The 18176-nt window shown below is 45.2% G+C and overlaps 1 protein-coding gene across 3 annotated transcripts in view; it reads right to left on the bottom strand.

The window, feature by feature from the left end:
* The window catches only part of LOC139985604 (uncharacterized), a 179432-nt gene that overhangs the window by 131495 nt on the left and 29761 nt on the right, over positions 1–18176 (bottom strand). For all 3 annotated transcript variants that reach the window (XM_072000163.1, XM_072000162.1, XM_072000164.1), the window contains exons 2-3: positions 7155–7344; positions 6800–6984 (exon numbers count right to left, since the gene is read on the bottom strand). In XM_072000163.1, the coding sequence (XP_071856264.1) occupies positions 6800–6984; positions 7155–7344 (375 nt within the window). The remainder of the gene's footprint in view (positions 1–6799; positions 6985–7154; positions 7345–18176) is intronic.

Below are 18176 nucleotides of genomic sequence, written 5' to 3'. Positions count from 1 at the left end.
TGGAACTCGTTAACGAACTTATTCTTCTGAAATGCCAAAGTTTGACGCAACACGCTTTTGCATCGCGCGACTGTCGGACGTTGAATCTGCGACCACGAAACAACGTGACACGCGAAGGCGAAACCGTTTTACGAACGGAGGCTACGAAGGAACGCGTCCTGGGTTCACGCACACGACGAACAAATCTGCGTGCACCGCAGAACGCACTTTCTCCTGTCTGAGATAAAAGCCGTGCCGCGGTGAGAGCGATTTGCGATTTTCTAGGGTGTCAGGAAGTATCGGTATGATCGATGCACCCACCACCACGACACGAGAGCATTGTCCTCGCAATTCTTTCTCTCGATTTCCATTCGAAAACCATCTTCCATCGCACACGCAACACGGCCGAAGAATTTATAATAACCGTCCAGTCTTTTCGATCGTCGCGAAAATCGAAGGGATCGCCGCAGCAAAAAGAAAAGGGGAGACTGGCTCGGGTGAATTTAGTTTTTAAATTCAGATACACCGACAACGATTAATTTGCATCTGCGAAACTACGTTATTAATTTGGGTAGCTTTTTAGGACCAAAGACACGAACAAAAGATATTCGAGGTGAGAAGAAATTAGAGATCGATAAGCAGAACTGGTCCCATTAGCAACGCGATCAAGACCATCGAAATTCTGCGTCCCTGTATTTATCATTTCCTGCTACTATCGCGTTTCTCGTTCAACGGCTACTCGACGCCCCCGAGAGGTGGCTCGGAAATAAATGTCGCTGCCGAAAGGCGAAGCCCGGAGGTGATCAAGCCCCCTCCATGTCGATAAACTTTTTATTTCTTCGACTCGTCCTTTCTTTCGATTCCTCGTTCGAATCCTCCTCCCTCTTCCCTCTTATCCTCGCGTTAAAAGCTCGCGCGTCATCACACGGACGAGCGTTACACATAATCCGACCGTGGAATTTCTTTGTCGGAGAAGACAAGTTCCCGGAAGACGTAGATGGAAAGGTTGAAATCGCGCGTATTAAGCTTGCCAAGCTGGTTGAACATTCGTGACGAATGGCTATTTAGCAAAGCGATCGGTAGAGCAAGCGATCGCTACTTCTTTCGTAAAGCGAAAAACTTTCTGAGCAAACTTCTCTTTCTTCTTCGCTGAGTGAAACATTGACAAGACTCTCGCATACGATAATACGAATTCGCAAGAAATTAACGTTCACTCGATGGAGGCTGGATCGTTTCTGACACATTTTTTAAACTTTCACTCGGTCTTCATCGTTTCAGGCTTAATAAAATACATACATATATATATAATGTACGCAGAACGATAACTGTAAAAATTATTGATGCAACGACGATGCGATAGATCCAGGAGAAGCATCGTAGTTGCTAATAAATTTGTATTTTTCTCACGTACGAACAAAATATTCGATGGATCGCGATATGTTCTCGAACCGAGAATGGATAGCGGCTAGAAAAATGTCGCAAGTGGATATCGAGGTAAAGGACTTTGCCGCGGCGCGTCGTGCGAGAATTAAACTGGACCGTGTCCGCCCCACCCCCGTCTCAGGAAAATAAGAGACCCCTGCCGATGAAATCGAAACCGTTCTCGGCGATCCGCTATCCCAGCAGTCCACTTTCCCAACGAAATACCACCACGTTCATCCACTTTCCTGCGACACGATCGTCTCTCCTTTTTTTTTTTTTTTTTTTTTTTTCGTTATCCCGCGTGTGCTGCACGCCGCGCGGCACATTTTTTTCCCTCGCTGCTGCTCTACTTTCTACCCGCGTCTGCTCTTTTTCCGCGAGTCAGGAAAATGAAAAGAGACAGAACGAAAAGAGCCTACGAAGAAAAGAGGACGATAGAATGGCCAAACGATGCACTAATGCGAATAAAATTACGTCTGCCAGAGCTCGTCCGCTATTACGGACTGCTTCATTGGTCGATGAGCGAGGTGGTAAAGAGGAACTCGACTTAAGCGTCGGTATCCGAGAACTCTTTCATTTCTCTGCGATAATGTATACGCTGCCGGATGATTGCACACCGGCTAATTAATTTTCCAGCATTCTTCTAACTTCCTCCTCGTCTGTTTCACCTTTTCCACCTTTTGCATTCGGAACGCGCGAGCCACCGCAACGCGCGACCTTTTCAATTTTCTACCGGAGCTATCTCGCGCAATAATTTACCAACCGAGCGATATTGGTAGTCAGGCGAATTACGAGTTGTATTCTCGTCATGTGGGATAACGCGACAACTTATGATTCGTAACATTTTCTCGCAAAGTTTCGTCTCTTTCGTTTTACCAGGCTTCGTTAATATCGCAAAGTACCGATACTCGTCGATACTGGCGTCATTTGTCACATTTCAATAAGAACGTCGGTTCCATCGTACAGGATGGTGAAGAAGACTCGTCGTAACTTGCAACGATAAATTTTTCCTTTTTCTCCGACAATGTACATATCAGCTCGTGTTTTTCTTCTTCGTCCGTGGCACGATTACGGCATCTACGGTGTAATTAACATCCATAACCATCAAACTGGATTACGAACAATATCCGGCTCGTGCTGCTTCGTCTTGAGATTAGAGAAGGACTGTTAACCGCAGACTCGAACTGCTACTTACTCATTAGCCGACCGGCAATGAGCGTAAAGAAACGGCTCCATGTACATTTACTTTTCAGCCAAGCACGTTGATTATCGGCGAGTATAGCAGGATCGTTGGCCGAAACTCAATCTGTAAGTACGTTTACACGGTCTGATTAACATCTATGGGTGGAGGAATTAGCCGAAGAATCGTGGAATTCGGTCACGGAGGATCGGTAACGAACGGTGTTTGACCGTTGTAAGCGTAACGTTTCGTTTGCACGGATTTTAAAGCGATCCAAGGTTCTCCGTCGAAGAAGGCATCGCGCGAGAGACGAACGAAGGCCAGACGAACGATCGCGTTCCAGAAAATTCACCGAACTCTCGTCGGAATCTTTTGGAAAGAACGAGTCGCAAGAAAGGTGATATTCGCGAGATCATCGGCTTCGGACGGTGCTTTCACATTCTCGCAAAAAAACGTTGACCTGCAGCTGCATGAATATTACCGCGACGAATACGGACACGGATAACGATGATCGGCACGATATGACCAAAAACGATCTTCGTTCGTCATTTATTATCGCGCATGTCCACCAGATTCACGCACGAGTAATTTCATTTCTGCTCCATTCCGTGTTTTACTCTTACGACCGAAGTAGACCAAATAAATCTCCACTTTCTTCCTCGCTTCTTCGATTCTCGTCTTCGCTCCGCTCGTCCGAATCTTATTTTTTATTCCTAACGAGAATGAGAATCGATCCTCCGAGATACACCGTGCCGATCGACGACTCGTTTCGTACGCAGAGAAACGCGACGATTATTTTCTCAAAGTTGGCCTGCAATTTTTCATTTCTCGCGTAAATTACCTTCCGCTTTGTACGATCAAGAAAGCCGGTCGCGAGACAACGTTCGATACGACGACGAGCAATCGATCGCTCGTTGTATCCTCTTCCGTAAACAAACAGATTCGTAAACAACAAGGAAGAACGGAAGATACGGGCAAAGGGTAGAAATAAAAGATAGCAGGGCGTTGGTTGTCGCATTGGCAGTGGCCGGGGCAACGAGCGCAGGTGCACGTGCGCATCGCGATGCAGCTACTCTTGAGCCGCCGCCATGACCGCGGTTACCGTGGCGCGTTGCTCTGCCGCAAAAACGTAATTTACGGTCGTAGCGAGTAGAGAACGTCGCAGAGAAACGGAGAAAGAAGGAAGAAAGCAAAGAAAGAGAGTAAGAGAGCGAGATTGGACCAAAAAGACCGCGCCAGACTTTACATCCGTCCTTCTCGAAATTCTACGCTCAATTGCCGAAGGAGAGACGTCGCTCTGGATGACGATGAAACGATACAGAAGAGGACGAACGAGGGATCAGTCGTTAGGGACGATACTTTTCGTGGAATCCTTCGAGGTTTGTCGAGGAAGCAAACGGCCAGAAGAGGCTGGATCACGGATAGCGACAAGATTTGAAACGCTTCGAATCTGTGTACGTACGAAGCCACGGAAAAGCATCGTAAGTCGCGTCTCCTATTTTTTACAGGCAAACGATTTCATCTTCGTCTTCGTCTCTTGGAAATTTTGAAAATATCCTTCGTCGTAACGTTACAGCATCGAACGAAACTTTGTCGATATCTTTGCATATCTAACGGATTCTTTCCGTTTGTAGATATTTCACATCGGTTTAATCACGAAGTGACGTTAGAAATGTAGGTATCGTGTTTTTCTTCCGTGATCCTCGTATTCCGTGGTCTTGAAAAACCTCGAGGCTGAGATTCGAACGCCCATCGCTAGCCACAGGACGCCACCAGAACTCGAAGAATCCTTGGAGCAAATAAACGTACGAGAATAAGTCCCTCCTTGTTCGCCGAGTCCCTTGGCGTTCTCTCTGAAGAGAGAAAAACGGAGAAAGAAGAAGGGAGCGTGTACGAGGAAGAGGAAGAAAGATGGAACGAGTCTCCCTCGCCTTCCAGGTGCGCGATTGCTTCTAATTGCCCGCGCTCTGGCCCCAAGGTGCTTCCAAAGTGAAATTGCTCCGTGGCAGCGGAGATCGCGCCAACAGCCGACCGGCGACAACGAGCCCGGAATAAAAAGGGTACAGGGAAGAGAACTGCCGGGTTCGTGCGCCGCTTCAGAAACTGCCTGCGATTCGAAGCGTTTTCATTAATTAACCTTCGGTCCTGCGCGAGGTTTTGCGTCATCCTGACGATCTCGGACTAGCCTCGACCAGTTTCGTATAAATACGTACAGACGTACGTAGGATGGCTGACGTTCGCAAACACCGTCTTTCCTTTCGTGTAACTCTATGACAAAGCGTCAGATTCCATCGATGGATCGAGTCAGATCTCTCCGATGAATCATTCCGAGAGAGAGAATGGCGAATATAAAAGGAAACCCGTAAATAGCTATCGCCTTGTCATAAATTTAACGTAAATTTAAAATTATCTTCGATGCGCATTGTTCGAGAGCAACGACGAAAAGCAAAACGAAAAATGAATACAGGGTGTCCTAGGAGGAAACGTCCCAACTGACAAATTACAGGTTCGTACGACAAAATGCCGTTTCCGCGAACGTAAGTCTATTCGCTGAAATTCGAACGAGATCGTTCCTATTCCATCGTAGACGTTTCGTTTCCGATCGCTCGCCTTGCGTATTGCTCGTATCGCTTCTTCGCGTATCTTTCGCTTTTCCTTGGACACCCTGTACGTGATCGTGTTGCACAAGTTGGAATCAGATCGAGTGATATTCCATAACCAAAGGCGTTCTCGAAAATATCTTTCGCAACGACCGAACGAAGAAACTCGAAAGAGAGCCTGTACGTGTCTGCTATAATTAATCCACGCGTCGATCGTAATAATCATTTCGCGCGAAAAAGATCGGTGTCTCGGTCTCGGTGCGAGATGCATCGGGAACGGAGCGTATATTTGCACGGTTTTTGCGCGAGAACTTCGTTATCGATGACCATCGGCGTCTCAGCGCGCGGAATAAAGAAGGTAGGCGTTTCCTCGGCGAGTCGGTTTCGCTCGAATCCCGCGGAACGATCTTTCGCCGGCGCGAAGAGAGGCTTTTTCACTTTACGACGCCGTTGCATCCTCGCGAACTCTCGCTGCGTCTTGTAAAAGTCAATATTTATGAGGATGCTAACCACCGTCATCGCTCATCCCGACTCGTTAACCAGCTCCGCCGGCGTGGCTTTGTGTTTACATCCGAAGGACAGCCATCCTCTTTATTGTCAGCCCTAAGAAAACACGTCCACCGTTGCATCCAGAGTAGCCAACGTTCGTCGAGCCCCGGGCACCATCGCCTTATCAGTATCCGCTCTGTCTGACCACCATATTTTCCACGGTGTTTTTAGTGAAAACACCTTGCCCGCCCGACCAACGATCATCTCTCTACGCTTTCTTACAACCGATCCAGAGAGACTGGTCTGCGCACCAAAGTAAGCTGTGAGTTCTGCCTCCTGGCTACTCTCGCTAGGTGTTTACATTGTTGTACAAGAAACGCACCAAGCTTGCGGAGCTAACTAACTGGACATTGAATTCTAACGAGGGCTGTTCGAGTGGAATTTCGAGCAAGTGTCCACATCTTTCGTACTGTATTCCTATTGTATTAAGCGAACACTTACGCAACCGTGAGATCGATTCTGGCGCGTTTTTTCCCTCTATTTCGATCGAATCGTACTTCTCCGTTAGGAAATTTCTTCCAGAGGAAAAGGTTCTTTCGATCTTCTTGCAACGTTAAGAGCACTTTTCACCGTTGAAAGAATAATCGATATCGGAGTATAAAAGATGGAAAAAAACGACGAGAAAGAAACGTTTGTGCGCAACATGGAATCTAAATCCTCGGATTTAAGGAGCAAGGAGCCTCGAAGGCATAGGGTTTTCTCTTTCTTCTTTCATTTGGAGGAAAAACGATCGAAAGAAGAGATACGCGTTTAGCACGAAAAATCGTCGCATCCGCCATCGTCAGGAATTCCCTTTCGCGAAAGGTTGCGCGGATCGAAGAGCGAAGCGTAATTGCGACACGCCAGGAGAAAGGCGCAACGTGGTGGAAGTAACAGGTGCCGCGCGAACTTGAACAACGTGGCTCGATTCGAGTGCCGCCATCTCTCAACCGAGAGCTTCAGTCAGCCTTGCGATTAGGTCAGAAAACAGTCGATAAGAAGAGCTCTACCATCCGTGTAGAAGACTGGCGCGTATCGTTCTCCAAGGACGTTCGCCACTTCGATTCAAAATTCTTTAAATTGCACTCACCCTTTGACAATGTTCGGAAGTGACCACCGAGAGATCCGCGAGCGGTTGAAAGATAACATCGTGAAATTCGGGATAGTTTCGCGCCAGCGGCCTCGCGTACAGCTCCTTCGCGCTGCACAGAGCTTCGTGGTACTCCTCCTCGGCATGAAGAAGCTTCTCCGTAGCTCTGTATCGTCTGTCCGTATCTGTAACGCAAAGAAACAAAAAGCCGACGATCGCGTCACTGATTCACCGGTTAGAGCGTAGCAGCTATCGAGAAGCTTCGCGTATCGACGTACGCGTCAATAACGGTGATAGCGTAGAGAGCAAGTACTTTTTCAGCGAATAAAGTCGGATCGAAGCGGTGGAAACTCACCTCCTATCGGATCGTATTGTCTCGCGGAGTCCTCGATCAGCAAAACTTCTCCGTGCAACAGAGCAACATCGGCGGCAGGATCGATCTCCGCTCTGGAGCCAGCGAGCAACAATCGAGGCCTGCAGACCCGATACTTCAATAGCACGGGAGCAACCACGGACGAAATAGCTCCGGGAGACGCACCAGGTAGCTGCAATCAGACATAGCAGATGGTCGATAAACGTGTAGCAACGACGAACAGTCGCGACAAGAATCCTAGTAGCTTCCGGTATCGATTTACGCGTCTCGTATCGTAATTTATATTTAATGGACACGCGCGCGATTCACAGATACAATCGCATATCTGTTTCGATGATATCGATCGATCGATAGAATACAAATCGTAGATCGATGATACGAAATGATGGAAATTTCGTGACGAACTTCCAATACGTCCAAATACATTTCGCACGTTGTACGCGTAAAAGTAAAAGTAAAAGCAAAAATTAAAATTGATCGGCGCTCGAAAACCTTGGGAGACAAATTTCTTCAACCGTATGGACCGTCGGAAATTCTCCGAATTCTCCGGAAATTAAAAGCTCGGTGATCGATGAAAGGAAATTATCGGATTGACTGAGATATCCAATAATCCAAAGAATCGTGCAGCCGGAGTCTGGTAGTAGGTAATAACCACGTGGCTTTGTAAAGTACAACTATATTCCATCTACCCATACGTTTTCGCCTCGATCCACGCCTTCGATGAATTCCAACAAAGCCAACAAGTTTAATCGAAGTTTAAATCGAGCCATATAGCCGGACGATGGTAACCGCGAGAGTATCGATTCGTCGGGGCCAGGCAAACGAAAATTGTAATGTGTTGCACGAGTTCGTGGTTGCCCACTGTGCTTAACCCGCGACCTCGTTGGTAACCTTACGCCGGCGTGGCAATTATCGCTGGCACAGTAACGGGTCGGACAATGCAATTTAATCTCGGTTTACAACAGCCAAGCTTACACCCGACGCCGATCTTTTCTAATCGTCGTTCTCGGAATGGCTTGGAAGAGGAGAGCGATCGCTAGACGCGGGGCAAGCGACGCGAGCGAGATTCTTTCTTGTCGAACGAATAATCGACGGTTCGAGGGAATCGGGCAGAGTCGGACGATCCGATGCGGAGCGTGCGATCACCCAGGATCGATGATACGATCGGTATGATTGGGAAGAATCCGGTAGTCGATGAGCTCCACGCCGAGCGTACCGTTAATCATATTGCGAATTCTTTTTCCAGCGTAACGTGGCTCGCGCGCGCCTCGTTCAGGAATTCGGTGCGTTCGTTTCGTCCAAGTCGAATAATATTCTTCGCGACTTTCCGCTCGGGCAAAGACGTACGCGTAAGTACACGCGCAACCACGTTCTTAACGATCATCGAACGCACAAAGTCGTCACACTGTTTCTTTCTATCGCGTAAGCCGTTTCCTTTGCAAATTATGATACATTTAAACGACGATACGTACCGGGATAATGTCCGGCGATAAGATCGAGCTTCTTCCACGGTAGAACGCTCGAAGCGAGAGAGAAACGAGAGAAAAAGAAAATCTGTGAGTTCTGCGACCATCCACGAGCGTGTTTTCTCGGTTAATAGATCGGTAGATGAAAACGCGATTAAAAGAAAAGGAATGGTCGAAGATACACGTTCGCGGCTCGCGTTACGAGTCCCTTTTATATCCAGGACGATTCTCATCAGCTCATCGCGGGTATAAGAGCGATGCCCGTACGAGACGTATATACCAAGTTCTCGTTTAAACGAGAAGCGCGTTATCTCTGTGACCAAGTTTTTTCACGACCGGCAAGGTACCGATATTACTCTCGATCGGAGAAAGGGCGAATTCGCGTATATACGCCCACTCTCGCTTTTAATAAAGTCAAACCGGAATCGTAAAACTGAATCTAAATTGCGTAATTATACCGGTCTGTCTCTCTCCGTTTTCTCCCTTCCATCTCGCGTTGTACCCGTTCGATCGCGAACGGCCTCCGCTTCGTTTTCTTCGTTTTCGCCACCCTCCACCTCCGCTTCTTTTCGATTCTCTCGCAGCCTTCGTGTTTCGCCTCGTAACGTTTCTCTCTCCTCTTTCCGTCGCTGCGATACGAAGACATCGGAGCGAGCAAGATTATAAATTGGCGCGAAATACGAGTACACAGCGCGCATCCCCCGTTGCAACGGCTTTTAAAACCGGCCTTATTCGGCCAAAAGTAAATGCCTTGCAGCACCGGCAACCGCAACCGCTCGCTCGCCGCTTTATATTGTAATTAAACATTTGATACGAACCAGACGTACGAGGGCTCGCGCGTCTCGCGCTACACGCGATTGCACTTTATGGATGTTAATATTAGGCTAACGATCGAGCCTGCTGCTTTTTTTAATGTATCACTCGCCGACCGGACAGCAACAAAATTACAAGTCGTTCGAGCAAAGGGTTCAAACAGAAACAGTCTGCCTCTGTCTCTCTTTCTCTCTTTCTCTCTCTCTCTCTCTCTCTTCTTATTCTATCTCTTTCTTTGTCTCTTCATATGCTTCGTGAACGGTGTTCGAGAGAAAAACGACCGAGGATCGCGAATGTTTCCACCGCGCGAATCACTCGAGCCCCTGCCGACCGGAAATTGCCTCTAATTGCCTCGCAAACTTTCATTCTTCATCCTGAATATCCGCGACTCCTTCTCTACCCCCTCCCCCGTGTTCTCCGTCTTTTGATTAAATCCCTCTCCATTAAGCTTAATCGGATTCCGCTTTATCATCCGTCCTTCGTTTAAACGAGCACGACTCACAAAAGCAAACGCCTCTTTGTCATGTTCAACGCGGTCGAACCTGTTACTGAACCCATTACCAATACCGATAGACCATATTTCTCTGTCCCACGAGTCGTCCACGATCGAATCCGAATCGGTATTCGATCGCAAGGCGTATCGTTCCAATGGACGAGAGAGAGAGAGAGAGAGAGAGATGAGACGAGACTGGTCGTGCTCGAAGAACGATGCGTCGATGCTGCAAGATGATAATACACTTTCTTTTTCTGGATACCCTCGTTACCATAATTTTGCTAAACGTCCGCTATATATTTGCGAGTGTTTAATTTCAGAAATATTAGGTCACCGTATAAATCTATTAGCTTGACAAATTTTCATACATATTTTTTACGCCATCCAATGGACCATCGTAAAACGCATCGATTTATAAGTATAAATTCGTCGATTATCAAATATTTTATTTCTTAGCAATAAGAGAGAAGAGCCGATTGAAAAATCTTTTCGTCCTTATGGAAACTAAATTCATTCGAGAAGTACAATGTTTCCGATCGTCTAAACCGAACGATAATACGTATTCGTATCTAGTGCGTAGAATAGTAATATCTAAACGCCACTTGCAAAGTAATAAATGGGAAATATCGATATGAGTCGATCAAAGTTTCTCCATTTAATAGGATTCAGAAGTTTCGCGTCTATCGAACGGTACGTTTCATACGTCGATTCGTGCATGTGTCTGTTGAAAATACGCGTACACGAACATCCTGTCCCTCCCAGACTCATTACGGGACAATGAGCGTCGTTACATCGATCACAAGCCAGGCCATTCTGTCGAGGCGGAAGAGAGCGGACTGTTTCGAGTGGCCACGAGCAGGAGGAGCCGGTCGATGCAACGCGCCGATTAATTTCTCCCGCGTTTGAACGAGAAGTATTGCCAGCTTAAGACGTATAGAAAAACCATTAATCATGATACGATTGTCACTTTAAACTCGATTGGAATTTCCGTGATACAGTTCCTGCACGATAACGTGACGTAAGAATTCGTGCGGATTGTGTCATCGCCGACTACTAATAGCGAGAGATAATCCACAGTTCACGAATGTCGAACTTTTTATTTTATTTTATAGCGATAAAGCGAGAAGTTTAGCGAATTTTACATACCATTCGCGGATTTTTATACCATCGTGGAAAATTTAAACGCGCCTTTTTAATTAACAAGATTCGAAACTATATAAAATATGGAAAACAGGGCATTCCTTTTTAACATCTAACGAGTGAAACTTTCTACTTATTTCTCGTCCATAGAGACATATAAATTTGCACAAACATCCACGGTTTATTGAAAACTAAATTTACTTAAAAAAAAAAAAGAAGGGAATAAATATAAGCTGAAAAGTAATAATCTCGAGATATCTGCATGAATCAGAATTAACTCAGACATATCTATTTAAAGTGAGCGCTATTTGCAACTATATAATGAAACAATCTATCTTAAACGACGGTTCTTGGTCTGGAAAAGATTTTCGAGGCACGCGGCAACGAGGCTAATTTTTTCAATTCGAAGAATTACATCATTGGTCAATTACCGGTTAGGAGGAGCTCCAGTTAGAAGAAAGTGGCCGCGACGGATGATTGAGGGCTGTGCGCGTGTCTGGAATTGTTTTATAAGAGTTGTTCAACTGGGGGAGGGATCTACTCTTAACAAACGAATCGACCAATTGTTTCAATAATCGAAGATCAAAAACGGTTTTGCACGTTGTTAATTTTATCAATGATATTTATTTTATTGAAATTTATATGGACGAACGTATCGAACGTACGCGCTAGTCAAAACATTGTTACCCAATAACGGCTGCCAATAATGGATTGAGAGGTATGATTGTCATGCAACTGAGAGAACGAAGGCCATACCAAGTATATATAGCTCGACACAGTGGTGGCACGGAGAAGAATGTAAGTACTTGCGTAGTACACAGAGAGACACACTTGCTTTGAATAGATCGCCTAAGTCTAAAGAATTTCAGACTCGGTCTCATACGTATTTAATCGTATCTAATTAAAGAATTTACGTTGTAAATCGAAGACCGATCGAACAGTTGAACCGAACTTACTCGACAATAGTTTGATCGCAATTTATAAAATATACATACGAACGATGGAATAATATTTAGTGATTTTTATTATAAATAAATTATATTACATTATAAAATTTTATATTATAAAAGATTATATTATAAAATTTAGATGGAATAATATTTACGCATACGCTACAGTAAAAATCGCATTTAACTAAACTCCGTTTATTGGAACGAAATTTTATTTGACGTTTAATTAAATAAATAAACCGTGCTACGATCGTTTGAATCCGCCTGACTGAAAAATTACAGCTAGTAGAAAGAATTAAGAAACTGCCGTTACATAAACTGTTTTCTCTCGATGGATTCAAATAAATCGCTCGACCGTAAAGCATAAATAATCGCGCGATGAAATTGGCAAAAACTCGATAATATATGTACGGATGCTAAAAACTTCCCTGGTGAATATAAAATTGCGAACATTTCGTATAATTCCGTACACCACGTTCGACAAAAATTGCAAAGAGGGTAGCGACACCCAGATAGGTCGCCCCACCACTGACACGCGTCGCTCATTGGGGGTAGGACGAAAACACATTCGCTCGAACCATCGCCGACTTCCGTTCTTTTCCACTAAATTAGCTAAATAGAGAAAATTTTTATTTTTGATATCCCCGAAATTAAATATTAGCAAGGAAAAAATTAGAAAAAATTAAAATTGTCTTTTAACAAAAATCATCGATAATGGACCGAAGAAAAGGAATTCTCGTTTACATTTCGTCAGCTAACGAGGGAAAGTATCTCGTCGTTTATTTTTTCACCGCTCCTCTTTCCTTCGTATTTCCTTTCATCGTGTACTTCCGTGTCAAAATTAAACGTTTTCAACGCAAAAAAAAAGTGAATAATCATACGTAAATAAATTACCTCCGCTCTACCAATACAAATCGTTAGGGAAGAGATTAAAAAGCAAAATTCCTCTACACAAGCGAATAAATCTATCGTTAATAATCGTACCAATTTTCTACTCTGAATCTAGTTCAAGAACAAACGAATATTTTCTTGACAAACACCCGGTACAAGTGTGCGCCGCGGTATGTAGACACATGTGACCAGTATGGGCTTTAAGCTACCGGTTGTGTGCACGCAAAAAAGCGTGTGAATGCAGTCAACACGCTTAAAGAGAGTGAGAAATGTGTTGGTGCACGCGCGTTCTAGGCCTCGCCCATGCTAGAACGGCCGAACCAATTCGTCGAACCGCTGCAGCACCAACAGCCACTCTCGTTCCTTTCGCTACGAGAATCGAATCGGTCTGCCACGACGACAAATGAACGCTTGGAGAACACGAAGAGGCTGTTTGTCGCGTCGTCGATTCGTGAGAACACGGGTGTTAAATGAAAAATCGCGATTCAGCGCGCGGATCGGGCGGGATGCGCGCGATGCATTATACATCGCTGCTTGAAAACTATCGTTCCAGCTGAAACGATTCCGCGAGGGAATTCCGATGAACTTGCGCTTCTATGCATCAAACAACAAACATCAACTACGATCGGTAGAATTTATGTCTCAGAATATTCCACGTTTCAAAAGTTTTCGTACGTTTTATCGTACAAGTTGCTTTGGGAATGAAAGGTCGTGTGATTCAATCTTATACAAGCGAAAACTAAGCCAAACTCGATTCAAACGTGAACCTTAGATCGTAGAACGTTCGAGTTTTCGCAGACTCTCGTAAGCTTTCGGACACAAGTTGCTTGGAAAGAAGCAGCATACATGAATCATTCGAGAAGAGCAATAAAGAGATGACGCAAGAACTTTTTCATCAGCCAGCAGATCGCTGCGAGAAGATCGTAAAAGTTGAACAGTCGCTATCGTTTTAATCTTTCGGCGAGAAGATATTCGCCGAAATTCGTCATAACGGAACGACAATGAGCGCTCCTTCCTGCGTAGAAAGCTATGACAGGAAACGCAGATTCACCGGTATTTCCGCTAGTTGACTCTCGAGGTTAAAGCTTCTAATGACTGTTTACGCTTTACGCTGTTCACAATGAAGCCGTTAAGAGTCTGTCGTACAAAGCAAAGCAGAGAAATACGAACTTGGTTTCGTGGAAGACGCGCGACCAGCTATCCTAGATCCTCTAGATCCCCGGCCGAATAATTGGCTCGTCTCAGAAGTGGTAATGTAGCGGTCAAAAATAGTAAAATCGAGCTAGAGGCGGATGACCTGCTTTCGGAACGCACATGTTTCTCGCAACAACGAGCTTCGTTCATCTTCGCCTTAATATCGTGTTCCTCTGCTTCTTCGCCGCGTTAACGATAGCCGTGAGATTAATAGCGCGAACAATACCGACGTGGAGGAGGCGATTATCTTTATGACAACGATTTCAACGTATAATTCTGGTACCACCGACATCTGCTACGCGTCAACTTGAATTTATGACCATTTTCTTCTCTTTTTTCTTATTCAGACCGACAATTCGAATCTTCACGAAGAAATTATTTCATAATACATCGTACGTACGTTGTACGTCGCAGGACAAGGTATGAATACGTTATAGAAAAGAAGAATTAGAAAATTAGAATAAAGATATACACCAGTTTGATGTAATTGTTTAATCAGTTAAATTCTCCACTCCTCGAAAACAGGACATTGTTACAGTCTGACTAAGCCTGTTGGAGCAACCGAGTACGCAAGACTACAATACCCGAATTCACGACACGACGAATGATATTCCGCGACAATTTCTGCCTTTGTGCATCGTCTACTCGAGCCCCTTCTATTCCAAGGCAGTTGTTGATAAACCAATTCCAAGAGAAATGGATGGATTTTTTTCAAGATCCAGCTAGTGGAGCCACTTGTTTGGTTGTTCAAAGAGCGCAAAGTGGTGCTAATTCAGCCCTATTGTCGTGGTAGAGAGGCACACAGGATAGATCCTCTCTCTGTTTCTCTCTCTTTCCCGCTCTTTCGCTCTGGGCCTGGGCTACGCATTCGAGAATAGACGTTCACTCGGTCTAAATTTGCATGACCCAATGAGGGGCCACTGATCTCCCATCGTCGAAAGTAAATTTCCTGGAACCGTCACTTCGTAACGTATTGCGCGCTGCATTACCCAATATATACATTCGAAAATAGATTTTTCGCGGTACAAGTACTTCTCGATGATACTTTCTAATTTTAGTCAACGTTACTCGACAGCCGACAGTGGAATTCCATGGTAGAGGCATCGAGGACCTTGCTAATCGTTCTCGACCCTCTTTCTCTCTCCCTTTCTCTCTCTCTCTCTCTCTCTGCTATCGAAATTCGACGCTGCAAAAAGTCGAGACCCGAGAGGAGGCGATTTCGATTCGAAACGCGTCCCCGCAGAAAAAAGCTACCATAACTCTGCTGACTCGCGCCAAGTCAAGGTGATACCTGCCAGCAGACTGCATTAATTGTCGCTGGAATAACGATGGCAGGGAAAAAGAAGGATACACCCACTCGGTTCTCTAGGTCAGCAGGGTGATCTTCAGAGCGAAAAAGGCGAGATAAACGAGCTGTCGGGAAGGACGATTCGCGTGGGTGGTTGCGCGCGTGTCAGACGGCTAAACGGTCAGATTCTGCGCGAGCAAGGCGCATTTGGCTCGCGATAATGCATTAGATTCTTTTCGCTGTCTCCTCTTGCTTCCGTTCTTCCTTTCCTTCCATTTCTCTTTTTTCGTTTGTCCCGTGATTTATCGGACGATCGTTCAACGACCAATCGAAATTACACGCGCGCTATTGAACTCGTTATAAGTACAATGTAAACGCGTTCGTCTTGCACTTTGTTTAAAAACGCGAGAACCTTGATGTTAATCTACCGAATAATCGTTTCTCGGCAACGCGTTATGATCGTTCGTTTACCAAGTACACGCCTATTTGCAGATATTATCGTGTGCGATCGATCCACGGGCGAATTCAAGGATAACTCACGGATGTTGAGATTAGTTACGATCTTAGATAACGAGTCGCGTCGATCCTTGCCGAGAACGTTCGTGATATACGAATTTACGAAATGTACAGTGGCTCGCGATAAATTTTCAAACGTCAAAATACTTTTGTAAACCACCGCGCATATCTTGTATCTTTTATCCGTGGCAAGTCAACTTCCTGATGTTAACAGGTACACGGTCGAGGAAGCTAAGAAAGTTTTCACACTTCGGTGTCACTTCGCAGATTTACACCGTACGCAGATCCTTGAATGGGCGATAAATTTCGCGTGTTTATGGTTCGAGATTTAGCATTTGCACCGCGGCCTTGTAAAAAAGAATGGTATACCGGCGGATAATCGTTTAACATAATCGATTCGTCGTGTTCGTTAATCCGTGATCGATAAACAGCAATTTTCTAAACGTTAAAAAGAACACGGCGAAGCGTAGAAACCGAGCGTTCGCGTAGCTCGCACGGTTAACCCACTGACACGGAATCCGCATGGTTTTTTAGTTCGGCCGGCAAGGTCAGTTCCTGGATCTTTTCGAAATTGGAAAATCGCACGTTCTGTTCCGATCTATCGAAACTCGTTCTATCGTTCTGCGTGAATGAATATCCGGTTACTCTGGCGGACGAGAAACGCTGCAAGAAATAATGCTAAAAACGTTTTCTACGTGGTTTCACGACTTTTCTTGTTGCAATTTCGCGAGGTTCGATGGTCTACGACGAGGCTTACAGTGAAAGAAAGCAACGCACGTTCGCGCGATACGCGCATTTTTAATTATCTCTGCTGTTCCTCGATTAATTCTTTCAGCGGTCACATCGGCCGACTGCATCTTGTTTCGTGGCAGTGACTTAACCGACTGACTCGATTAAAATTCACTCGATGACTAATCTGTATAGGCGCGCTATTCTCTTTCACGATACGTATACAAAGAGACGCGTTCCGAAAATGGTATTGGAATCTTTGCTTACGACGAACGCGTTACCAAACGGTTCTGTAGACTCTCAAAGTTTTATCAAGCTTGATTCGACCGCAGATCAAGCACACGCCTTTGAATCTCGCTCTTTTAAAGTACGCGACATAGAACCGCGATAATTAGGACCCCAATCGTCGAATAATTTTAACCATTAGCTACATTTTACGAAACAATTTCAGCTAATTTACTTTAAATTTTATCACCGAAGATAGCCAATTACCAGAGTTTCTAAAACTGTCGATCAAATCGTAGCAGTAAAATGAGGACCACTCTGCTCTTAGAGACCAACAGCCTATCAATTAAGTTAAGAATTAACTTCCAATTAAACGATTCGATGTTCCGGAACTAATAAAACTGTGTCGCTTGGGTCGAAACCACTATCCTACAAATCACACGAGCGACAATTCGCAAGTGTGCGCGAATCCGTACGGCTTGGGAATTAATTCGCCCTCGGTCGAGTAGGGGATCGCATCGGGAAAGCCTGTCAGGCCTGGAGACGTTGCTTGACGAACGCGTAACGATAATTAATCGTTTCTGTAGCGACATGCGTGCACTAGATCGAATCGTTGGTCGAATGCGCAAACACGCGAGAGAGAAGCCTACGACTGTAGATCGTCTAAACGTGAAATTTCTTATAAACGTGAAACAAGCGAGTATTATTTTTACAAATTCTCGTTTGTGATATATAAAAGGAAAAAGAAAAAAAGAGATGGCGGTGCATGATCCGCGATACGGTTAGGCGAGCAGAAAATCGTAAACGTTTCGGTGAACGAGGCGACGATTTAAGAAATTTCGAGGAAGATCAAGAAATAACGTTAATATGACTTATGGCAGGATAATTTCTGGCCTCCTTGCATCTTGGCCCCCGTGCTATACTTTCACGATCGCCTTCTTACCGAAACAAACGGAGCACAACGCGATTTCGCAAACGAACGCGATCCTAGAGTCATAAAACCAGATCGGGAGAACTCGATGGAAATTTCGGAATAACGACAGCCGCGTTTGCACAACCGTCGGTCTCGCGAAAATGCTAAACGTTTCCACGAAAATTCGATCGAGTATTCGCTCGGTATTCCGTGACTGCGAGCCTCGTTGCTGCCTCTTGCCAAATCGTTCACGACGACGGCCAGAGAGATTCGCTGGAAAGGTGAAACGATCGAACGTTCGGTCTCGCTTTGGCGATTTTCAATTTTTCACTCCATAAAACCGTTCCAATTTTTATCGCAATCCGGTACAGACATTTCCGGACAAT

This window comes from Bombus fervidus, chromosome 3, assembly GCF_041682495.2.
Source record: "Bombus fervidus isolate BK054 chromosome 3, iyBomFerv1, whole genome shotgun sequence".
NCBI classification, from domain to species: domain Eukaryota; kingdom Metazoa; phylum Arthropoda; class Insecta; order Hymenoptera; family Apidae; genus Bombus; species Bombus fervidus.
Note: the sequence above shows the minus strand (reverse complement) of the source record. Positions and strands in the feature narration are given on the sequence as shown.